This window comes from Dasypus novemcinctus, chromosome 3 (genome assembly GCF_030445035.2).
Source record: "Dasypus novemcinctus isolate mDasNov1 chromosome 3, mDasNov1.1.hap2, whole genome shotgun sequence".
Taxonomy (NCBI): Eukaryota; Metazoa; Chordata; class Mammalia; order Cingulata; family Dasypodidae; genus Dasypus; species Dasypus novemcinctus.
The window spans coordinates 176,995,010-177,016,481 of NC_080675.1; the positions used below are offsets into that span (position 1 = coordinate 176,995,010).

At 36.9% G+C, this 21,472-nt stretch overlaps 1 protein-coding gene, 1 non-coding gene and 1 pseudogene across 8 annotated transcripts in view; all 3 read right to left on the reverse strand.

Moving 5' to 3' along the window:
• Window positions 1–1,719: 1,719 nt before the first annotated feature.
• LOC101434328 (TM2 domain-containing protein 2 pseudogene) lies at window positions 1,720–2,347 on the reverse strand (annotated as a pseudogene).
• Window positions 2,348–9,098: 6,751 nt separating this feature from the next.
• The window catches only part of ZFAND6 (zinc finger AN1-type containing 6), a 76,749-nt gene continuing 64,375 nt past the window's right edge, over window positions 9,099–21,472 (reverse strand). For all 7 annotated transcript variants that reach the window (XM_058294761.2, XM_058294763.2, XM_058294762.2 and 4 more), the window contains 2 exons: window positions 12,572–12,685; window positions 9,099–10,035 (listed from right to left, as the gene is read on the reverse strand). In XM_058294761.2, coding sequence (XP_058150744.1) covers window positions 9,887–10,035; window positions 12,572–12,685 — 263 coding nt within the window. In that variant the 3' untranslated portion in view covers window positions 9,099–9,886. The remainder of the gene's footprint in view (window positions 10,036–12,571; window positions 12,686–21,472) is intronic.
• Window positions 20,254–20,360, reverse strand: LOC111761182 (U6 spliceosomal RNA). The gene has a single exon (XR_002794616.1). It is a non-coding gene; the product is annotated as a U6 spliceosomal RNA (small nuclear RNA).

A 21,472-nucleotide genomic window follows, 5' to 3' on the forward strand; every position in this document is an offset into this window, starting at 1 on the left:
GATGGTTTTGGCTATTGTGGCCCCTTGCCTTTCCATGTGAATTTAATGATTGGCATTTTTATTTCTGCAAAGAAGATTGAGATTTTTTAAAATTGAGATTGTGTTGAATTTGTAAATTGCTTTGGATAGTATTGGCATCTTAACTATTTTTAGTCTTACTATCCATTAACATGGGATGTCTTTACATATATTTACATTAAGCAATGTTTTGCAGATTTCTGTGTACAAGCCTTTTAAATCCTTGTTTAAATTTATTCAAAGATGTTTTGTTCTTTTAGATGCTATTCTAAGTGGAACTGATTTTTTATTGCCTTTTCAGATTCTTTTTGTTTTTTCAGGCCAAAATTGTGCAGAGTTTTTAATGTTTTACACAATTGCTACATTTAATCATACAAGAACAGAGATCACATTAATCAAGTATAAGAAAGCTAAAAATATTAGGAAAGCTGCTATAAAACGATAACACTATATACAAGGAAATTATTTAAACAGAGATTCTTAGTTTTTAAGCCAATTATTATGAGACTTAAGTATCTTTTTTGAGGAGTTCTATACTGATTATTTCTGTAATTTGTAAGTTATCCCAAATAGCAGTTTGACTTGTCCACAAAATCCACCTTTTATTTTATGTTTGACAGTTATTTTCAATTTAAGACTGCAAAGAATGGGAATCTGTCTTTAAAACCACTTATATTTTGGAACATTTCTTTTTTTTCATAACAACTTGAGAATGCAAAAGGTTGGCTAATATCTCTTTCCCCATGACTGATTGCCGTAGCCCACAGTAAGTTTCTGGTACCATGCTTATTTTAAGAGAATGTGTTCAGTTTCTCTTTGCCCCCATAAATCACATTCTAACTCTTCCCTGGTATTCAGCACTAGGGAAGATTAGTTTTACAGGTTACTTCTGTGAAATCTGTTTTATCAGCCTATAACATGGGCTTTATAAAGTGGTAAATACTAATTTTTAGATAGGAAAATTTGGCCAAAAGGAATAGCTCAATTCAGGCATATGTTTAATACAGTTGGCTTTCAAAACATAATAGGAAGTTACAAATTTTCATACTGCCTATACTGCCTCTGAAACATAATAGTGATGACAAAAAAGAGGTTTATAGGGTAGTTTGTTTCAAATGTCTAGTTTTCAGCAAAACAAATTTAATTTTGAGTTTTGTTTTACCTGCCAAAAATATTCAGTTTTCCAGGTTGGCAACGTTTATTGTGCAATGTAAATTCAGAAGGAATTTCAGAGTGTATTAAGATTCATGGCCATTTCCACTGCTCCTGAAGATTTTCATCGGCTCAGTTTCAGATTTCCTTTGCATGAAGATTCCAGGTCACAAAAAAACACCTGCCTAAAAACTTTTAGTTTGCTCATCCTGTTGGGTCTACTAGCTCCAAAGGGCTGAAGATACAGCAATATAAAGAAAGAATGAGTATGGAAATCCTTCTGCAGCTTATAATTCAGTGACTATCATTTATATCTTATACATGAGGAAGGTAGAAATTTGATTCTCACCATACTGTTTGTCATTTCTAATCTGCAAGGTAAAATTTGGGTTGAAAATTCAAAGTCCGAAGAAGCCTTCCCAACCAAACCCATTCCCTCCAAAGAGGGCAAGTCATAATCAGGTCTGATATCAAAGAAGAGTTTTGGGCCTGTTGAATTTAGAAGAAAGCGCTTTCACTTGCCCCCTTGAGCCATAACAGCATCTCTCTTTAGCAAACAGGGTACCAGTTGCTGCCATCACTTGGCATCCGTCCACCAGTAATAAGCAAAATAAGGTCAACAAATTCCAAGTCCTCCAAGTGTCAACAGCTTCCCTACTGCTGTGCCAGTGTGTCCCAGACAGAACGATCTACTCCAAAACATCCCAGGAAGAAAGAGTAAAGTGGTTATGAAGTAGCGTCCCGTATACCTAATACAGGTTTATTTTCTCGTAGGAGGATCCTAGGGCTGGCACACTCTATTCCTCCAGGGCCCGGCACTGGACTGAAGTGTGCTGCACATCACCATAGACCTGGCCACCAAAACTGAGACCACCGTCACCGAGATCCTGGGATGCAGTCGCATTTCCCACATGATCCACTGGGTCTTCACAATCTATAAATTCATCAGGCAAGTAAGCAAAGGATGAGAGGAGAGTGGAGGGTCGCCATATTCCCAGCTCAGCACTCTGGCCAAACCCTCCAGGTGGGCAGCGCCAGAGGGTGTGAGCTCGGGCTCGGCAGTAGCATTGTGCGAGTGGCTCCGAGAGACGCAATGCAGCAGAAGCAGATTCCCCAGCAGTAAGGCCGCCTGGCTGCACAGAAGTAAGTCACTCACCGGGCAGCCCCCCAGCACCATCTTCCCTGGCCCAGGGGCAGACACCTGGCCCTTCTTTTCAGATTCTTCATTGCTGGTGTATAGAAACACCATTGAATTTTGTATGTTGATCAAGTACCCCACCATATTGCTGTGTTTATTAGCTCTTGTCATTTTCTTGTAGGTCCTTCAGGGTTTTCTGTATATAGAATATTGTCGTCTGCAAATAGAGATAGTTTCACTTCTTCCTTTCTGATTTAGATGCCTTTTATTTCTTTTTCTTGCCTAATTTCTCTGACTAGAATTTCTAGCACAATGTTGAACAACAATGGTGACAGTGGGCAGCTTTGTCTGCTCCTGATCTTAGGGAGAAAGCTTTTAAGTCTTTCACCGTTGAATATGATATTACCTGTGGGTTTTTCACAAGCCTTTGTATTGTTAAGGATGCTTTCTTCTATTTCTAGTTTTCCTAGTGTTTTTATGAAGAAAGGTGCTGAATTTTGTCAAAGGACTTTTCTATATCAATTAACATGATCATGTGTGGGAGGAGGGGCACCCGGCTTGCCTCAGTGGCAAACAGTGCGGCAAGAGGTGACACCGCCTCTGCCCACTGGTCCTAGACAAGGTGACCGCGCCTGACTGGGCCTTTGCTGCTAACGGCTAGCGGGCACCGCCCTCCCCCTTCCTATCTCCCGCCTAGCCCAGCTCTCACTTCCCCTCCCCCCTCCCTTAAACCTAATCTCTTAGTACGCTGTTTGCCCAGCAACAGCTTACAACCACCTATCAGCTTAGTAACAGTGTCAGCCTATCAAGAGTTAGCACATACTCTACTGGCCAATCACTAGCCCAATGCCAGAACATTGCCTTATATGGAAACAGCATTTGCCCTAGCCAATCAGAATCCGCCACACCACTCCCCAATCCTATAAATCTGCATCCCCTTCCGCAATAGACCAGACTTGTGCCAGCCTGTCTCCGCGACTCCTTCCTGGGTCGTGCGCCCTCCACGCCTTCGGAGCCCCCGAGGGAAGCCTCAGCAGCCGTACGAGGCTTTCTTCCCCACGCCAGGGACCCCTCTCATCCCACAACGGGACCCCACTCGTCCCTTAACAGGGACCCCGCTTGTCCCGCAACAGGGACCCCGCTCGTCCCATAACAGGGACCCCGTTTCGTCCCTCAATCATGTGTTGTTTTCTCCAGTATATTACAAGAACTGATTTTCTTACGTTGAATTTTCCTTTTATGCCTGGGATTAAACCCTCTTTACCATGCTGGCCTATAATCTTTTTGATGTGCTCTTGGATTCAGTTTGCTAGCCTTTTGTTCATTTTGCCTCTATATTCTTAAGGGATATTGGTATGTAGTTTTCTTGTGCTATCTTTATCTGATTTTAATAATAGGGTGATTCTGGTCTTTGAGTTCAGAAGTGTTCCCACCCTCCCTTTTTTTGTAAGAGTTTGAGAAGGATTGATGTTAATTTTTCTTTGAGCATTTGATAAAATTCACCAGCGAAGCCTATGGTCCTGCGTTTTTGTTTATTTTGGAGGTTTTGATTACTGGTTCAAATTCTTATTAGTCTGGTGAGATCTTCTATTTATTCTTGACTCAGTTTAAGGCATTTGTATGTTTCCCGGAATTTGCCTGTTTCATCTAATTTTTTGGTGCACACTTTTTTCACGGTGTTCTTTTACAAACCTTTTTATTTCTGTGAAATCCACAGTAATGACCATTTTCCCTTTCTGATTATTTTAGTTGTGTGGCTTCTCTCTTGTTTTGGTTTGTCAACTTTACTGATCTTAAGGAAACAACTTTTGGATTTATTGGTTCTCTGTATTTCTATTTTCTAATTTATATATCTCTGTTCTAATCTTTATTTCCTTCCTTCTGCTCACTGAGTTTAGGTTTGCTGTTATTTTTCTAGGTTCTCTAGGTGTGGTTAGGTTATTAAGTTTTCTTGCTCTTTTTAAATACATGCCTTTAGAGCTATAAGTTTCCCCTCAGCACTTGCTTTCCTGTATCCCTTAAGATCTGGCATGTTATTTTGTACACACACACACATAAACTTTTAGGAGGCACTGGGGATTGAGCTCATAACCTCCGACATGTGAAGCAGGCAATCACTGAGCTATACGCACTTCCCGTGTTTTTGTTTTCATTCATCTCATTTCCCTTGTGATTTCTTGTGCCAGAATTTGTTCATCTATTCACCTACTGAAGGACACCTTGGTTGCTTCCAATTTTTGGAAATTATGAGTAAAGATGTATTCAGGTTTTTGAGTAGACAAATATTTTTAACTTAGTTCATCACCTAGCAATGTTATTACTGGACTGAATGGTAACACTCTTTAGCTTCATAAGAAACCACCAAACTCTTCCAAAGTGCCTGTACCATGATGCCTTTCCACTAGCAATGAATGAGAATTCCTATTTCTCTACATCCTTGCCAGCATTTAGTGCTGTTGGTCTTTTGAACTTTAGCCATTTTAGTTGGTGTGTTGTGGTAACTTATTGTTGTTTCTACTTGCAATTCCTTAAGGTCATATTATGTTGAGTATCTTTTCATATGTTCAATTGCCATCTGTATATTCTTTGGTGAGGTGTCAAAACATTTTGCACGTTTTTAAAATATTGGGTTTTAAATTTTCTTCTTGTGTTTTAAGGGTTCTTTGTATATTTTGAATACTGGTCCTTTATCAGATATGTCTTTCAAATATTTTCTCCCAATCTGGGGCTTTTCTTTTCATCCTCTTAACTCTGTCTTTTACAGAACAGAAGTTTTAAATTTTAATGAAGTCCAGCTTAGCAATTTTTTCTTTCATGGTTTGGGCTTTTGATCTGTCATCACCAAACGCAAGGTCACCTAGATTTTCTCCTATTTTATCTTCTAGAATTTGTATAGTTTTGCATTTTACATTCAGACCTATGATACATTTTGAGTCAATTTTTGTGAAAGGTGTAGTGTGTATATCCAGATTATTTTTTTTCCAGGTGTATGTCCAATTGTTCCAACACCATTTGTCGAAAGGACTATTCTTTCTTGACTGAATTTTTTTTGCTCCTTTGTCAAAGATCAGTTGACTGTATTTGTGTGGCTCTATTTCTGGGCTTTCTCTTCTGTTCGATTTATCTATTTGTTCACCAATGCCTTACTATCTTGATTACTATGGCTTTATAGTAAATCTTCAATTTACTTAGTGTCAGTACTCTAACTTTGTTGTTCTTCATTATTCTGTTGACTATTCTGGATCTTTTGCCTTTCTGTATAAACTTTGGCATCAACTTGTCAATTTCCACAAAATAACATGTTGGGATTTTGATTGGGACTGCATTAAATCTTTATATCAAAATGGGAAGAATTCTCAATAAAATTGTCTTCCTATTTGTGTACACACATTATCTCTTCATTTATTTAGACCTCAATTTATTAGAATTCTGTAGTTTTCTTTATACACCTAATGTACAGATTATTCCTAAATTTTTGTTTTTAGTACTAATATAAATGGTAATGTATTTAATTTCAAATTCCAATTGTTCATTGCTGATATGTAGGAAAGTAATTGACTTGTATGTTAACCATATATCCTGCAACTTTGCTATAATCACTTATTTGTTCCAGGTTTTTTGTTGTCAATTCTTTGCATTTTCTACGTAGGCAATCATTTCATCTGTTGTAAAGTTTTTTCTTTCCCAATATGTATGCCTTTTAATTCCCTTTCTTGTCTTATTGCATTATCTAGGATTTACAGTATAATGGGGAGAAGAGATAGCATGGTCTTGGTCTTTATCTCAGGGCCAAAGTGTCTGGTTTCTCACCATTAGCAATAGCTTCTGTAGTTACCAGTTTGAGGACGTTACCCTCTACTCCTAGTTTGATGAGTTTTAATCATGAATGGGTATGGGAGTTTGTCAAATGCTTTTTCTGCATTTGGTCACAGGCTTTTTAAAGCCTGTTGTGATGGATTTCATTAATATAGTCTCCAGTGTTGAATAGTCCCTCTCCCCCACCCCCATTTTGCAATTATCTAGGACTTTCAGGATAGTGGTGTCATGGTGTATAGTTCTTATACATTTAGATTTGTCAGTATTTTGTTGAGGATTTCTGCATCTACGGTCATGAGACACTGTTCTGTGGTTTTTCTTCCTTGTAGTCTTTACCTGGTTTTGGTATTAGGGTATTGGTGGCAACGTGATATAGAAAGTGTACCCTCTTGGTTCTCTTTCTTGGAAGGTATTTTGGAGTACTGGCATCATTTCTTCCTTAAATGTTTGGTAGAATTCACCAGTGAAAGCATTTGGTCCTGGTGGTGGTGTTTAAATTTTTTTTTTATGGTTACTAATGATTGATTCAGTTTCTTTAATAGATATAGGCCTGTTCAGATGATCTATTTCTTCTTGTGTTTGATAGATTGTCTTTCAAGGATTTGGTCAATTTCCTATTACCAAATATGTGGGCATAGTTGTTTACAATATTCCCTTATATATTTTATAAACATCAATTTTATTGATACATATTAACAAAGCATACAATTCCTCCAGAGTGTATAATCAGTATTAGATATTATGTCCATGGGAGCAGTAGCGATGGCCCTCTCTGAGTCACTTTTTAATATTACAGATGTCAGCAGCCTTCTGGGACTCCAAGAAGCTACACCCCTAACATAGGTTCCCAGATACCACTAAGATCTTTTATTGGTTAGATTCTACCCATCTCTCCATTCTATATTCCTGACTTCCCATTTTTCTGGCCCCCTGAATTACCCTCTGTCTGTAAGGCATGTTAATTTAAAAAAGAAAAAAAAAGGTCAGGGCCTGTTTCTGAAAAGATATGACACACTATATGCAAATCCTTTCCTAAATTCCCAAGAATCTCTCTTTAGATACATTAGAAAATCCATGATGAAAAGGGAAGTCTAGCTATTACCAGGTTTAGTATAAATTTTCACATTGCTTCAGGTACATGTTTAGAGTGAAGGGAATAATTTCAAGACTGTTCTGTACAATATGAAAGTTATCATTGCAGGAAAATTAGAACACTTTGCTAGACTTCAGAAGAGATCTGAGGTAATTTAGTATATATATTAAGATCAAAAAGAACTTTTTGATTTACAGATTTAGCATTTAGGTGTGTAAGAAAGCCAGATTTTGTGTGAAATTTTTTAACAACTAATAAAGAAGAAAAACTAGACTGAGGCCAATTCAACACTCATTTCATGTATAACCCCCCGTTTCAAAATGTGATCATTAAAACAGTTTTGTAATTATCCTTTTTAATACTTTAGATCTCTGGTACAGAAAATTGGATTAATCATAATTCTTGCTTCATATCTCAGCATTGGCTCACATATGATGTTTTTAGTTCCATCTAATATTTAAGCATCCCAAACCTTCTGTCCACTAAAGCCAAGGTCTTGACCATACAGTATCACTTTACTAGCCTATTTCTTGCCTCCTCTCATCCTATTATCTGAATCTTTTCATCACTACCCTTTCTTTTCACGTAGTTTTAATATGATCCACTTACCAAAAAATGTGTATTTTAACTTTTCATAGGGGAGCATGTTGTTTAAGTTTTTTTTCCTTAAATGAAGCTCATCTATTTTAAGTCACTATGGATCAGTTTTGATTGCTTGTATAATATTCTGTATAAAAACATTTTATTCATGGGATAAAGTTGTCAATGGGAACTTGCTTTTGTTAAAGTGCTGAGAATTTTTGTATGCCTCCTTTGTCTATGTGCTTTTTTTCTTGCCTATATACTTTGTGAAATTTCTGGATAAGATGTATAAAAGTTGAACTTTAAAGGTAACATCAGGAGAAGAAGATGTGGCTCAAACGACTGAGTTTCCGCCTACCACATGAGAGAGGTCCTAGGTTCAGTTACCCGTGCCTCCTTAATAAGATGAGCAAGACAGCAAGCTGACATGATGGGCTGGCAACAAGATGATACAAGAGACATGAAGAGGAAAACATGAGACACAACAAAGCAGGGAGCAGAGGTGGCTCAAGCGATTAGGTGCCTCCCTCCCATATGGGAGGTCCTGGGTTCAGTTCCCGAGCAGTTTTTCTAATCAAATCAGGGGAAAAACTATTAGATGCTAATTCAGTGACAGTTTTTTTTATTTTAAAGATTTATTTTATTTCTCTCCTCTCCCTGCCCTCCCCCACCCCAGTTGTCTGTTCTCTGTGTCCATTTGCTGCGTGTTCTTTTTTTTTTTTGGTCCACTTCTGTTGTTGTCAGCGGCACGGGAATCTGTGTTTCTTTTTGTTGCGTCATCTTGTGTCAGCTCTCCGTGTGTGCGGCGCCATTCTTGGGCAGGCTGCACTTTCGTGTTGGGTGGCTCTCCTTATGGGATGCACTCCTTGCGCGTGGGGCTCCCCTACATAGGGGACACCCCTGCATGGCAGGGCACACCTTGCGTGCATTAGCGCTGCATGTGGACCAGCTCCACACGGGTCAAAGAGGCCCGGGGTTTGAACAGCAGACCTTCCAATGTGGTAGACGGACACCCTATCCACTGGGCCAAGTCCGCTTCCCAGTGACAGAGTTTAGAATGGAATCAGAAAAGGGTAAGAAAATAAGACACGAAAGTGATGGCTGTTTTTGGCTTTGAAGGAATTCAGGTACCTTCAACTCACAGAAATATAAGATTATAATTTATAAGATTAGTCATAAATAGATGTTAGACAGATAGTAGTAATACTCTTATGAAAATGAGAGCAGAAAATACTGAAAGACCAATGATCAAAATGAACTACCAAAGAATAACTGAGAAAAAGTAATACAAATGAGGAGTGCTCTGGTTTTCCTTTTTATTTAATCAAAGACTGGTGGATAAACATAAATACAGCACAATTACTTCAGATCATTCTTCATATTGTATACACACAGACCAATGAACGTAAACTGAAAGAAACCTGCAATCAGCAATGAAATGCATACAGCTTTTCCTTCCCTCGCTCAAAAAAAAATTTAAACCACACAAACTTAGAATCTCATCAACACACACACTCCTGTGACAAATGATTCAGACATAAATAGTGGGTGCAAAGAAACTATATGCTAACATATGTATAACCTTTGTTAATGGGAAAACAAAAAAACAAAAAACAGAAGCAGCCATAATGATTAAGATACATTCAGTTACTGATATCTAGTTGTGCCTAAGGGGCATTATCAAAAGAGAAATCGTGCTGCAGAGAAAAGCTATATATACATACACAATGAGAAAATAAACAGCAAGATTAACGCATGCATGTTTAATACTGGAAAAATCACAGCCCTCCAAAATTTCTCCACCTCTGTTATAAAAAGCCCTCTGCACTCAACTAAAATTAAAATGATCTTAAAAGGATAATACTTGTAAAGTTTACTTAAGTCTTTTCAGCCACAGAAACTGCAATGGAAATAAATGTTCAGAGTCATTTTCAAAACAAAAACAAAAATCTATTCTTCTGATGACATGCATGATTAAAAGGTCTATGCAAGATACATTGCTCTACATTCCCAATGACTAGGAAAAAAAAGCTCAAGTCAATTTTTAGTTTGCAGATGGTCAAAGGATTTTGTATTCCAGCAGGAGTTCAAATCTTCTGGATTTTTTCGCCAACAACTACTGGGTTTTCTTTTCTGATTTTCTCAGCAGCATCGGCTTTGTAATTGTAAGAGCAATTGTGTACATCTGAGTAACGGTGCACACCACAGTAAACATTTCCACACCGGCATTCAAACCCTGGAAACAGATGAATACATATACATGAGTTGGATGGAAAGTCTAAGAATTATTTAGCATAATTAATGTTAAACAGCATCTTGTATTCAAAGGAGAAATCTAAACTAAAGAATGATTCCAAATAAGTTAAATAGCCTCTTGACATACTATTCTCAAAATTTACTAGCTGATAGCTTCATTTCTTACGCACACCTACAAATACAAGTTTATACTAAAGCAAGTCATAGCCACTTCTCTGAGCCGAAGTTTCTTCACCTGTGATTTACTTCCGGTCAAAACAGCGTTGCCAAATTAAAAATGTGAAAAAATTTTTGAATCCAAATACTCCAATGTGAAAAAAAAAATGTCAAAAGTAATCTCTAAGTTTAATTAAGAAAGACCAAACAAAATCTTAACTGTTAACAAAAAATACAGTATCCATATTAGCTTCTCTTTGCTAGCCTCTGATGGAGATTATCAATTGTACATTGGCTGAGTGATAGGATTTAGAGTTAGGCTGCTCGCATTCAAATTTGCTTACAAATGTAGGCAAATTACTCAGCCTCTCCGAGTCTCAGATTCTGCATCTGTAATTCTGGAATAATAAGTTACTGTAAGAATTAAATGTGGAATGTATTAAGTGCTTAAAATATAATAAATGCTCTTTATTTTAGGGAAATGTTCAAAGAGTCAAAGCAAAGGACAGACACAAAGGGTGTAGGTAGTTTTTATGGTCCTGCTCCTCTCCCAAACTAGCTTTTCATGGAATGATGGAAGTGTTGGGAAATGGCGCATAGAACCTATATTTTATTTTTCGGAACCTATATTTTGAAACATTGACATTATCATCCTTTACCACATTTTTTATTTATAGAATATATTCTGTAACTTCATAGCAATGAATAAAAACGGAAGCTAACAATATTACATCAGACTGAGAAGGTTAGACAAGATGAAAATGACTAAGTCTCAGCTTTCCAATTATGAAGTCTGAAAATATATGAGATTTAGAAAGACTGTATTTTATATTAAGAATATTTTTAAATGTCTTATCTGTTCATGTTTGCATTCCTTACACACACATTTGCCAAGGGTATAAACCATTCTTCAACATCTTTCAAACTAGACTCATCCTTTTTCCTCCTTATCTCCAACTATTCCAGAGCCAGAGTAATCTTCTAAAGCATAGCTCAAAATCTTATCTACTCTTCCTGCCCATAAATCAAATTTTTATGTAATGGTATTCAGTACAACACCTAGCACATAGTAAACACTAAATAAATGGTTATTTACAGGTGCAACTGCTTTTCACAATTAACCCCTGTACACCTTATTATTCTTGTCTTATTCCTGACTGCAGCAAAGAACATCCTTCTATACATATTCTGTGCTATAGCCAAATTTTCCACCACTGTTTCTGAACATGCTCTAGCCTGTTTTTTCCTTTCTCTGGGCTTTCATTCATACATACTATTCTTTCTCTTGAAATACCCCTATTTCCATGAATTTTAAGTCCTACTCATCATTCAAGACCCCAGATGATGTACATTCTTCCTTTGTCATACTTTACTCGATGGGCCTCCATTCCCCTTCCTTTAATAAATTTCATTTATTCCCTTTCCCCAAGTCCCAAAGCAATCTATTTGACTGCACTTAGGTACTTTTCTAAATACTTTCCAACACTTCCCCCCTTTTTCTTAATAATAATACTATCTGACAGATAATAGCTAACATGTATACTTACTATGTGACAACACTGGATTAGTCACCTTACACGTATAAGCTGAAGCCTCACAACAACCAAATGATCAGCCCAATTTTAACAGACAGTAAGTACTTTAGCACCTGCCAAGTACTTAAGTATCTCTTATATCCAATTTCTGGTCATATATTTGCACCCTCATAATACTTGGCACAGTGACCTTACTTATGTAACTAATATTCAAACTCAACTGAAATGGATTTTTAAAAGAAAAGCTATTCATTTCACTTGTAGGCATACAATTGAAGCTATTTTTATTTCTTTTAAGAAAATCTGGAAGCTGAAACATTCTCAATATTAATCTTCACGGGAACAGAACAATTTTAATTGTTAAGTCATAGTAAGGCATGGACTACTTTTAAAATATAATTGTAGGGAAACGGACTAGGCCCAGTGGTTAGGGCGTCCGTCTACCGCATGGGAGGTCCACGGTTCAAACCCCAGGCCTCCTTGACCCGTGTGGAGCTGGCCCATGCGCAGTGCTGATGCACGCAAGGAGTGCCGAGTCACGCAGGGGTGTCCCCCGCGTAGGGGAGCCCCACGCGCAAGGAGTGTGCCCCGTAAGGAGAGCCGCCCAGCGTGAAAGAAAGCGCAGCCTGCCCAGGAACGGCATCGCCCACACTTCCCGTGCCACTGACGACAACAGAAGCGGACAAAGAAACAAGATGCAGCAAATAGACACAGAGAACAGACAACGGGGGGAGGGGGGGAATTAAATAAATAAATAAATCTTTTTTTTTTAAAAAAAAATATATATATAATTGTAATTTTAAACCATGTGATTCGAGTCCTTACCAGTAAGTCCCACTTTCTTCCTGCACATGAAACAGCGATTCTTTTTTTGTTTTGGTTTTTCAAGAGACTTGCTTTGCTCTTCAGATAGCTGATGTGCCGTATCTGATACTGAAGCTGACAAAAATAGGAAGGCAGTAAAATTTAATTATTCAGTAAGATTTTCAAATCTGAGTGGCTGTTTTACCCCATCCTACCTAACCCCCACCAATCTGATACTCAGAGGATTACTGAGGAGTTCATTAACATGGAAAGATGTTTACAATAAATTCTGGTATGACCTACTTTTTGTTGTATGCATGTATATACACATGCAGAAAATAATCTGGAATATATACTGTTATGTTATGTTAACAATGCCTTAGAAAGTAGCTAATAGGTTAATATCTCCTTTCGGTTTAACTGTACTTTCTAATTTTTCTAATAATTTCTGGCCAAATTAAAAATACAGACATACATACATACACACACAACACTGCTTGGGTATTCTTAGGGAGTATGCAAGAAACTGGCCATATGCAAACTTCTAAATATTGTTCAGGTTCAGAACTATGTACATTTCTCAGAAAACAAGGAAAAAAAATGTTAAACCAAAATTTCACAGAATACTAAATATGTATAAAGTTCTCAGAATATTTCACATAAAAGCTTCAAAATATTAGGGATAAGTTGATGCATTTAAGTATTCAAAGGAAAGTCAGCTGTATCAAGATTAAAGTCAAATTATTGTCCCTAAACCCTAACTAGTGTTCCCCTCCCGTGATAAACCACCCTGGCCTTCTTGAATGCTGTCACCAGAATCACAGTCCACAGCAGGACCTTAGAGATCACATCATACTCTAGAAGTCCATGGTCTGCCAAGTGCATCGCCTCTGCAATGTTACCACCAATTAGTACTTCCTCAGGAATCTACTGCTGGACCATGTATATTGGGAATAGGCCAAGTACCTTTCCCAACCTGGTCAAAAGGATGTTCTTTCTTCGCTCATGCAGTCTAGGTCCTCCTCTTCTTAAGGTCCAGCTCAAATACCCGTCCTCCAGGAAGCCTTCCCTGTCTCAGTCCTCTGCAGATTTTCACTCTGATTATCTTTAATGGTCTCTACCACATACTAGAATTTCACATGTACCCCCCCCCTTTCAAGCCACTCTCCACACATTGAGTGAGTATCTAAAGATGTACCATCCATTCTTTTAATATTCTTGGATGACTCCCCACTACCTCCAGGATAAAGCCCAAGGGACAACCAAGGTTTTCCTCACGCTTGTCCCTCACCATTCTTCGACACTGCATGCTTCAGCCATACTGAAGTACTTCTAATTTCCCTGAACACACCAAACTCTCCCTCTCCTCTGGGCTTTCATAGAAGCTGTCCTTTCTATATGGAATACTCCTTCCGTACCCATCTCATCCTTCTCTTTACCTGGCTAGCTTCAATTTTTCTTATTTAAGCCTCTCACACTGACTTTCACTCCACTCCTCCCCACAGCTGGGACTGGGAAACTCTAACCATGAAACTCCAACGACACTCTTCACACTGTATTTGACTGTCTGTCTGTCTGACTGTGGGCTCTCTGAGGGCAGGAACCTATCCTCTGCACTTGGTACCACTGACTACACCTAGTGTCTGCTACCACACAGCAGAGGCACTCAATACATGTCTGCTGAATTACTGAATTACTGACCAATTTTATTTATGTGCCCCGTTTCCCCAACTACACTGAAAGCTCATTAAGGAGAGGGACGGTATCTTATTCCCTGTTTTAATCTCCAGTACCTAGGAGATGCTCAAATGTTTGCCGTAATGTTTCCTAACCTGTTTATGTTAATACATTCTCACATTAAAAAAAAAAAAATGCCAAAGGGCAAAACACCACAAACAAGTAGACATGCATTACTGAACAACTCTATAGCACGATTACTCCACCTAGACCTGTTCAAGTGAGAAGGAAGACAGTACTACTCCCAGGAACATTTGATTTTTTTGAAACAGAATATGGACACACAAAATTAATTTTCAATAAAATAAGTATCCCAAAATGTAAGCTCTGTGAGGGTAGGAGCAGAATGTCTTATTTATTACTGTTTTATCTCCAGCCTCTAGAATATCACATAAAATTCGGCTATGTGTAGACAGCTCAAAAGTAGTTTAACTTGCAATCAGAAAAGAACCGATTATACTTATTATCTTTGATATCTAACCAATTCTTCAAAGAAAGTGTGATATTCAAATAAACGAATAAGGTAATGCTTTAGTGGCAGAAAAAACACTACCATAAGATTACAGTTTTTAACAAAATTGGCTTAACTGAGATTCAAACTCTGAATGTATCTGGAAATGGAGAAAAGGAGAAATAAATTTATCTGCTATGCAAACAAATGTTACTGCATACTTCAACAAAGACACTTTATAATACTACCCCTAAAAATCTGGATAAAGCAAAATGGTTTCTTTTTAAAATGAGGCAAATGCACAACATTTAAAGTTAAGAGTCAGTAGGTCTTAAAAAGAACTTAAATAAATGGCAATTATATCCCCATGAGACTCAGGAAACCTCAGTTAACTAGTGGTTGATAACCTGAATTTAAGCATTTACCAAATGAATTCATGGGCTAGACGGCATAATACATTGTATAAATACATGTATGATTCCCCAAAATCAAGTTTCCTTAGTTTGTGAAATTTCAAAGCATGCCTCATCAAATTCTAAATATAGAAAAGGAAGTACTTCAGGCTTTAAAATGGGCCATACAGTGGACTAAAAGCCAAAGGACCATATCTTACTGTACCTAAATCCAAAATAAGAACAGTCTGCTCAGAACTAGGCACAAACAAGTAGACATGCCCTTCAGCATGTTTTTCATATTCTGCAATGAGAAGTGGAAATAGAGATCACCTGCTTGTTGATGACTTAAGAATAGGTGACTGCCTATGCTGTATCTACTGTCCTAAAGGTTTATTTGGGAGGCCTATGGGATGGCAAAAAAGACTGTGATATAAGCTGTACAGCGTTTGCTAACTTAATTTTTATTGGAATACAAACAAAGCCTACTAGCCACTAATGCTAAGACACTTCAAAAAGCACCAGGCAGGTAAAATTAACTACCCACATGGAGGATCACATTCAAGAGGAACAAGGCCCTCTGCTCTGGGTCCTGTATAAAAAAAGAAAAGAAAAGAAGAGAAAAAAGTGCACAAATAAAACAATAAGTACATAAAACCATTTAGTACTACCTCTGGAGACATATTCATACAGGAAAAATAAAACTGAACATAAGATGACATTAACAGGGAAAACCCAAACATTATGTTAATATGTATCTGTTTGGTTGTGGCAGTAGGCACAATATCCATGTAATGTAAAATATACCTCTTCCCTTTTAGAGTTATAACAAGCGAGGGACTATGCTCATTTCTGTACAGCCAGTGATGACACAGTGCAGGTGCTCAAAAGATACTTTCTGAATGAATTGTCTACATTTACAAGGACTCACTGGAATAAATTTAATTTCCCCTCTCTGTAGTTGTTTTTTTTTTAATTTTAAGGGAATATTGGGATTGAACCCCGGACCTCATACATGGAAAGCAAACACTGAGCTACACCTGCTTCCCCTCACTTTCTTATATGCAAGAGGAGTTGAACCAAATGATCTTTAAGTCCCCCCTAGCTCAAAAATTCTTTACAAAATGAGAAATATTTAAATATTCAAGAGAAAAAAACAGATGTCTATTATATATGTAATCTCTAGCAGCCACACTTAAAAATTAAACAGGTGAGACTTTAGTAGTATATTTTTAGTAATATATTTTTAACCCAATATATCAAAATATTACCATTTCAAAATGTAATCAATATAAAAATTATGAAATATTATACTTTTTGGAGGTACTTAGTTCAAAATCCCATGTGTATATTAACAGCAAGCAAATCTTGGACTTGCCGCATTTCAGGTACTCAAAAGTCACACGAGGCTAGGTGCACCTCACTGGACAGAGTACAAGGCAGATCTACAGAAGTGATCAGTTTCTATTAATAGCTATCTAGAGGGAAAAACCTGCTATACTGAAATTTTCCTAAAACACAAATCTGTTTCACCTTCAGAATGGCTCTCTTCCCTCCCCATTAATTAGATCCAAATACCTTAATGACTTTCCATTATATGGTTCCAAACAACCTTTCCAGCTTGATTCCTAGCCTGAAATTTCCCATCTTTCATGTTTCCCTACTGTTTTGCTTTCGCTCTCACATTTTTCCTGCAGTGAAAGCCTTCTTCACTGTCTATTTTTTGAACTATAATTCACGTACCATAAAATTCACGCTTCAAAGAGTACAATTTAGTGCTTTTTAGCGTATGCAACCATCACCACCTTCTAATTCCAGAACATTTTAGTCAGCCTAAAACAAAACCTTGATTGGTCTAGTCTGTACATTTCATATAAACCATCTTGTGGTCTTCTGTATCTGGCTTCTTTTAAATTAGCGTATTTTCAAGGTTCATCCATATTGAGGCATATATCAATCTTTCATATCTTTTTATGACAATAAAATTCCACTTATGAATATATCATATTTTGTTTATTCATTCAATTGATAGACATATGCGCTGATTCTATTTTTTTGATATTTATTATGAATAATGTTACTAGGAACATTAACGTACATTTTTATATGGACATATGTTTTCAATTCTTTTGGTACAGTTAGAAGTAGAATTGCTGGGTTATATGGTTAACTCCCTAAGTATAACTTTTTAAGGAACTACTAAACTATTTTCCAAAGCAGCTACGGTACCATTTTACATCAATATAATATAAACAACCCATCAGCAACAACATGAGGGTTCCAATTTCTCCTCATCCTTAGCAATATTTGTTATTGCTGATTATACCTCTGAATATATGAAGTCTATCTCCTGTTTTTAATTTGCATTTCCCTAATAACTAATGATGTCGACCGTCTATTCATGTGATCACTGGCCACTTGTATATATTTCTCTACTTCTTTGGAGAAACGCCCACACAAATCCTTTGCCTGTTTTTAAACTGGGTTGTCTTTTTATTGTCGAATTTTAAGAATACTTTATAATATATTCTGGATAAAAGTCTCTTATCAACTATATGATTTACAAATATTTTCTCCCATCTTGTGGGTTGTCTTTTTACTTTCTCTTGATAGTCTCCTTTGAAGCAAGATAAGATTTTTAAAATTTTGATGTAGTCCAATTTATCTATTTGTGCTTTAGGTATCATATCTAAAAAAATCAATGCATAATTCACAGTCATGAAGATTTACACTTGTTTTCTTTTAAGAGGTCTATAGTTTAAGCTTTTACTTAGTTCTCTGACCTATTTTGAGTTATTTTTCATATATAGTTACACAAAAATTATAAAGGTTGTATATATAGAGAGAGGTTAAGGCCCAACTTAATTCTTCCACACGTGGATTTGAGGCTGTCTTGACATCATTTATTGAAAAGATTATTTCCCCATTGAATCGTCTTGGCAGCCTTGTTAAAAATCAATTTCCCATAAATATAAGAGTGTATTCCAGATTTTCAATTCTATTTCATTAACCTAGATGCCTATCTTTATGTCAGTCCCACACAGTCTTGAGTACTGTATGTAGCCTGTACTGAATTCTGATATCAGGAAATGAGCTTTCCTATTTTGTTTTTTTTCAAGACTTTAGATTCTCACCCATTCTTCTGCATCAGAAGAAAGCTCAGATTTTTCATCTATACAGCTTCCCTAAAGTAGTCCAAAGGGATCACTCTCCTGATTGTTCTGAACTACCAATTTGACAATTCAACTTTCAGCAAAGTCCGGAAACCTCAGAGTTGGAAAAGGTCTGAGAATTCTGTTTACCCTGCCATTCAGTGCAAACCCTTCTACATTATCTCTGATAATCACTAAGCTTTTCTAGACTGTTTCTGTGAAAGAGAGTTAAATGCTTCAGTATACAGATTTCATTCTAATGTTGGAATGCATGAAAACTCTTATTCAAAGGCCTCCTAAGTATAAAAATATCCTATGCAATTTCCAAAGCTCATTTCACCTCCATTAGTGCAATGACTTTTAATACCCTGTAAGGTGAACAGTGTTATTAGTCTCCCTTAAAAGTAATGAAGATAAGTCTTTTAAGTTAAGTGGTGGTAGTAGGGTATCAAGACATGAAAGCTGAACTTCTGAATACAAATTCTATACTCTTTTTCACCATGACCCCAAATCAGAGAGACTGGGACTTAACCAAAGTTAAGCATATTGTTCTTAACTGTGATAGTTTAGCATACACCAAACACTTAAAAAGTATTTTTTAAGCTAGTTTTTATGAAATGGTAATTTGACTTTTATACTTCAGGGACAATGTGTAAGTACTACTATTTTTAAAATTAATTAAAAAGCATAATTAAATAAGAAACATGCTACAATCATTAATTTCTCAGTTAAAGATGAGAAAAAAATCCTTCAAAGGTATGAGGCCAAAATGAAACAATCCCACCCATCTGGAAGCACATCCTAATTATAATCAGAATACCTGCAGAGAGAAAATCAGGGACACTATCCTAAAAATGCCAATTTAAAAAAATGTTAGGAAATTCTGGCTTAGGCACATGCTGCTACTCATATAGCCTCCTCCATGTGGGATGGTCTTATCTTAATAAATCTCCTCTGAGGGATGCATTTGGGGTGATAAAAAAGAACAGATACCTGGCTAGCCTGCCAAACCAGGTGAACCTAGCCCAGGAACTGAAGAGGATGGGGTTGGATGAGGCAAAGGAACACACATATCCACCTCCCAATGCAGTAAGCACCGAAATTGTCTATAAGAAAGAATACTGGCATAGAATCTGCAGGTGACTAAATTTTAGTTCCATCTCAAATGACCATGACTTGAATTAAGGGACTATCCATCTATTAAACAGGTGAAAAAAAGAAATCCTAATTTGTTTATACACAACAGGGAAATCATAAGTACGTGTATTTGTATAAGTGTATATTTTTGTGAAGGTCCATATATGTGAAGGCATTCTTAATTCAACATTTAAAAAATTTAAAAATATTTTAAATATTTTTTAAAACCAAGTCTGTTAAGAGATCTGTAGGTTAAAATAATTCTCTCAAACTCAGATGAAATGGATACCTATTTTTTCAAAGATTCTGCTACACTGAAATTATGAATGCTAAGTTTTCTACAGTACTTAAAAGATAATACTAGTTTAATCTAAAAGTTGTTCAAATCATGCTTGGAAAAAGAGTTTACAACTTTAAAAAAACGTTCTACATTTTCTCCTAATATACACTGTAATGAACTTTAGCATTAATGTACTCAGGGCTAGATGGAGAGGACTCAATAGACCATAAGTGGTATTAAATTACTTTGTATTATGATAGTTTACCTTTCTTCATTGCCAACCATCTATTTTCATTCTTCCTAATTTATCCTTCAACACTAATAAGCAATCCCTTGCTTCTTGTAATTCTCTCTTTGCATCTGTGTCCTGAAAATAACTGGGATCTAGATGGCTTTTCCCTCTGTTCCTTTGCTGGCTCATTCTCTTGTTTACTCTTCTTGTTCTTTTTTTTTTTTTTTAAAGATTTATTTATTTTATTTAATCCCCCCCCCCGCCCCCCGGTTGTCTGTTCTCTGTGTCTTTTTGCTGCGTCTTGTTTCTTTGTCCGCTTCTGAAAAATATGGAATGCTTCACGAATTTGCGTGTCATCCTTGCGCAGGGGCCATGTTAATCTTCTCTGTATCGTTCCAATTTTAGTATATGTGCTGCCGAAGCGAGCACTCTTCTTGTTCTTAACCTCTCATTTTTTAACCTAGGTCAAGGGTATCTAAATCTCAGGCATAATCCTGATCATACATTTAAAATGTTTACTATCTATCTAGTAACTTGTAGTTATGCCCTTTCACTTTGAAGGGTGATCACTTCCAACTCACTGTACTTAAAATTTTGTCAAACCACGTATCACTTTCTTCAGCTTCCCTGTCTAATACAACCATACTACTGCCACTGTCATAATGATGAGACCTCTGGCCCCATTCATATCGCATTTCCCATGTCCAATGGATAACTTGGGAATTTTCTTCTATTCTTCTGTAAATATATCCCTCATCTCTGCTTTTCTTAACCTTTTCTACTTTAAAACTTTTTTAAAAATTCACTTATTTATAATTTTATAATAATATGCTAAGTGGAATAGAATATTTACTTTAGCCAGATAGTACATTCTCTTACAGTAGCAAATGCCACACAAATAGGCAAATCATGTCAAGCATTTGTTGGACACGAAATCAGAGCACGAGGAGTTAACTAACTTAATCTAAATTTACAATTACACAAACTAAGACTGTCAGATGTACCTGCTGCCACTATGTGAATACCATATACAATAGAAGGTTTCACTGGTCAGAGCATTTCTCTCTTTAAATCATGCCCTCATCAGAATGACAAACTGTTCATCCTTGGGCTCATCTTTCCAGAACCTCTCTCTTCTGTTTTAACACAATGTTTTCACACACTGGTAGAAGAGAACTGATTAATCATAGATTTAATGGCCACCTAAATGGCCTCCGCTCACTGTCTGCCCACTAAGAAAGCCTTCACCCAAGTTTTCAAGACTTCCTAGATCACAGTGGTCTGCACCACGGGGCCATAAAGAGGCTGCGCAGGAATGTGAGGAGCCATGCTGTAACTCTAAGTGGCTGGACGGGACTGGTGCCTGTAAGTCAGAGTCAAGGGCAGAGGGGTCCTGCCAGCGAAGTCACAGCCTTTCAGACCATGTGAGTTTAAAAAAAAAACAACAGGAAAAACGGATCCCCCTGGAACCAGCAGCACCAGTTTGCTTGGAGAAAGACTGTCTTTCAATTAAACAAGTCAAAATAATAAAAGAAAACAGT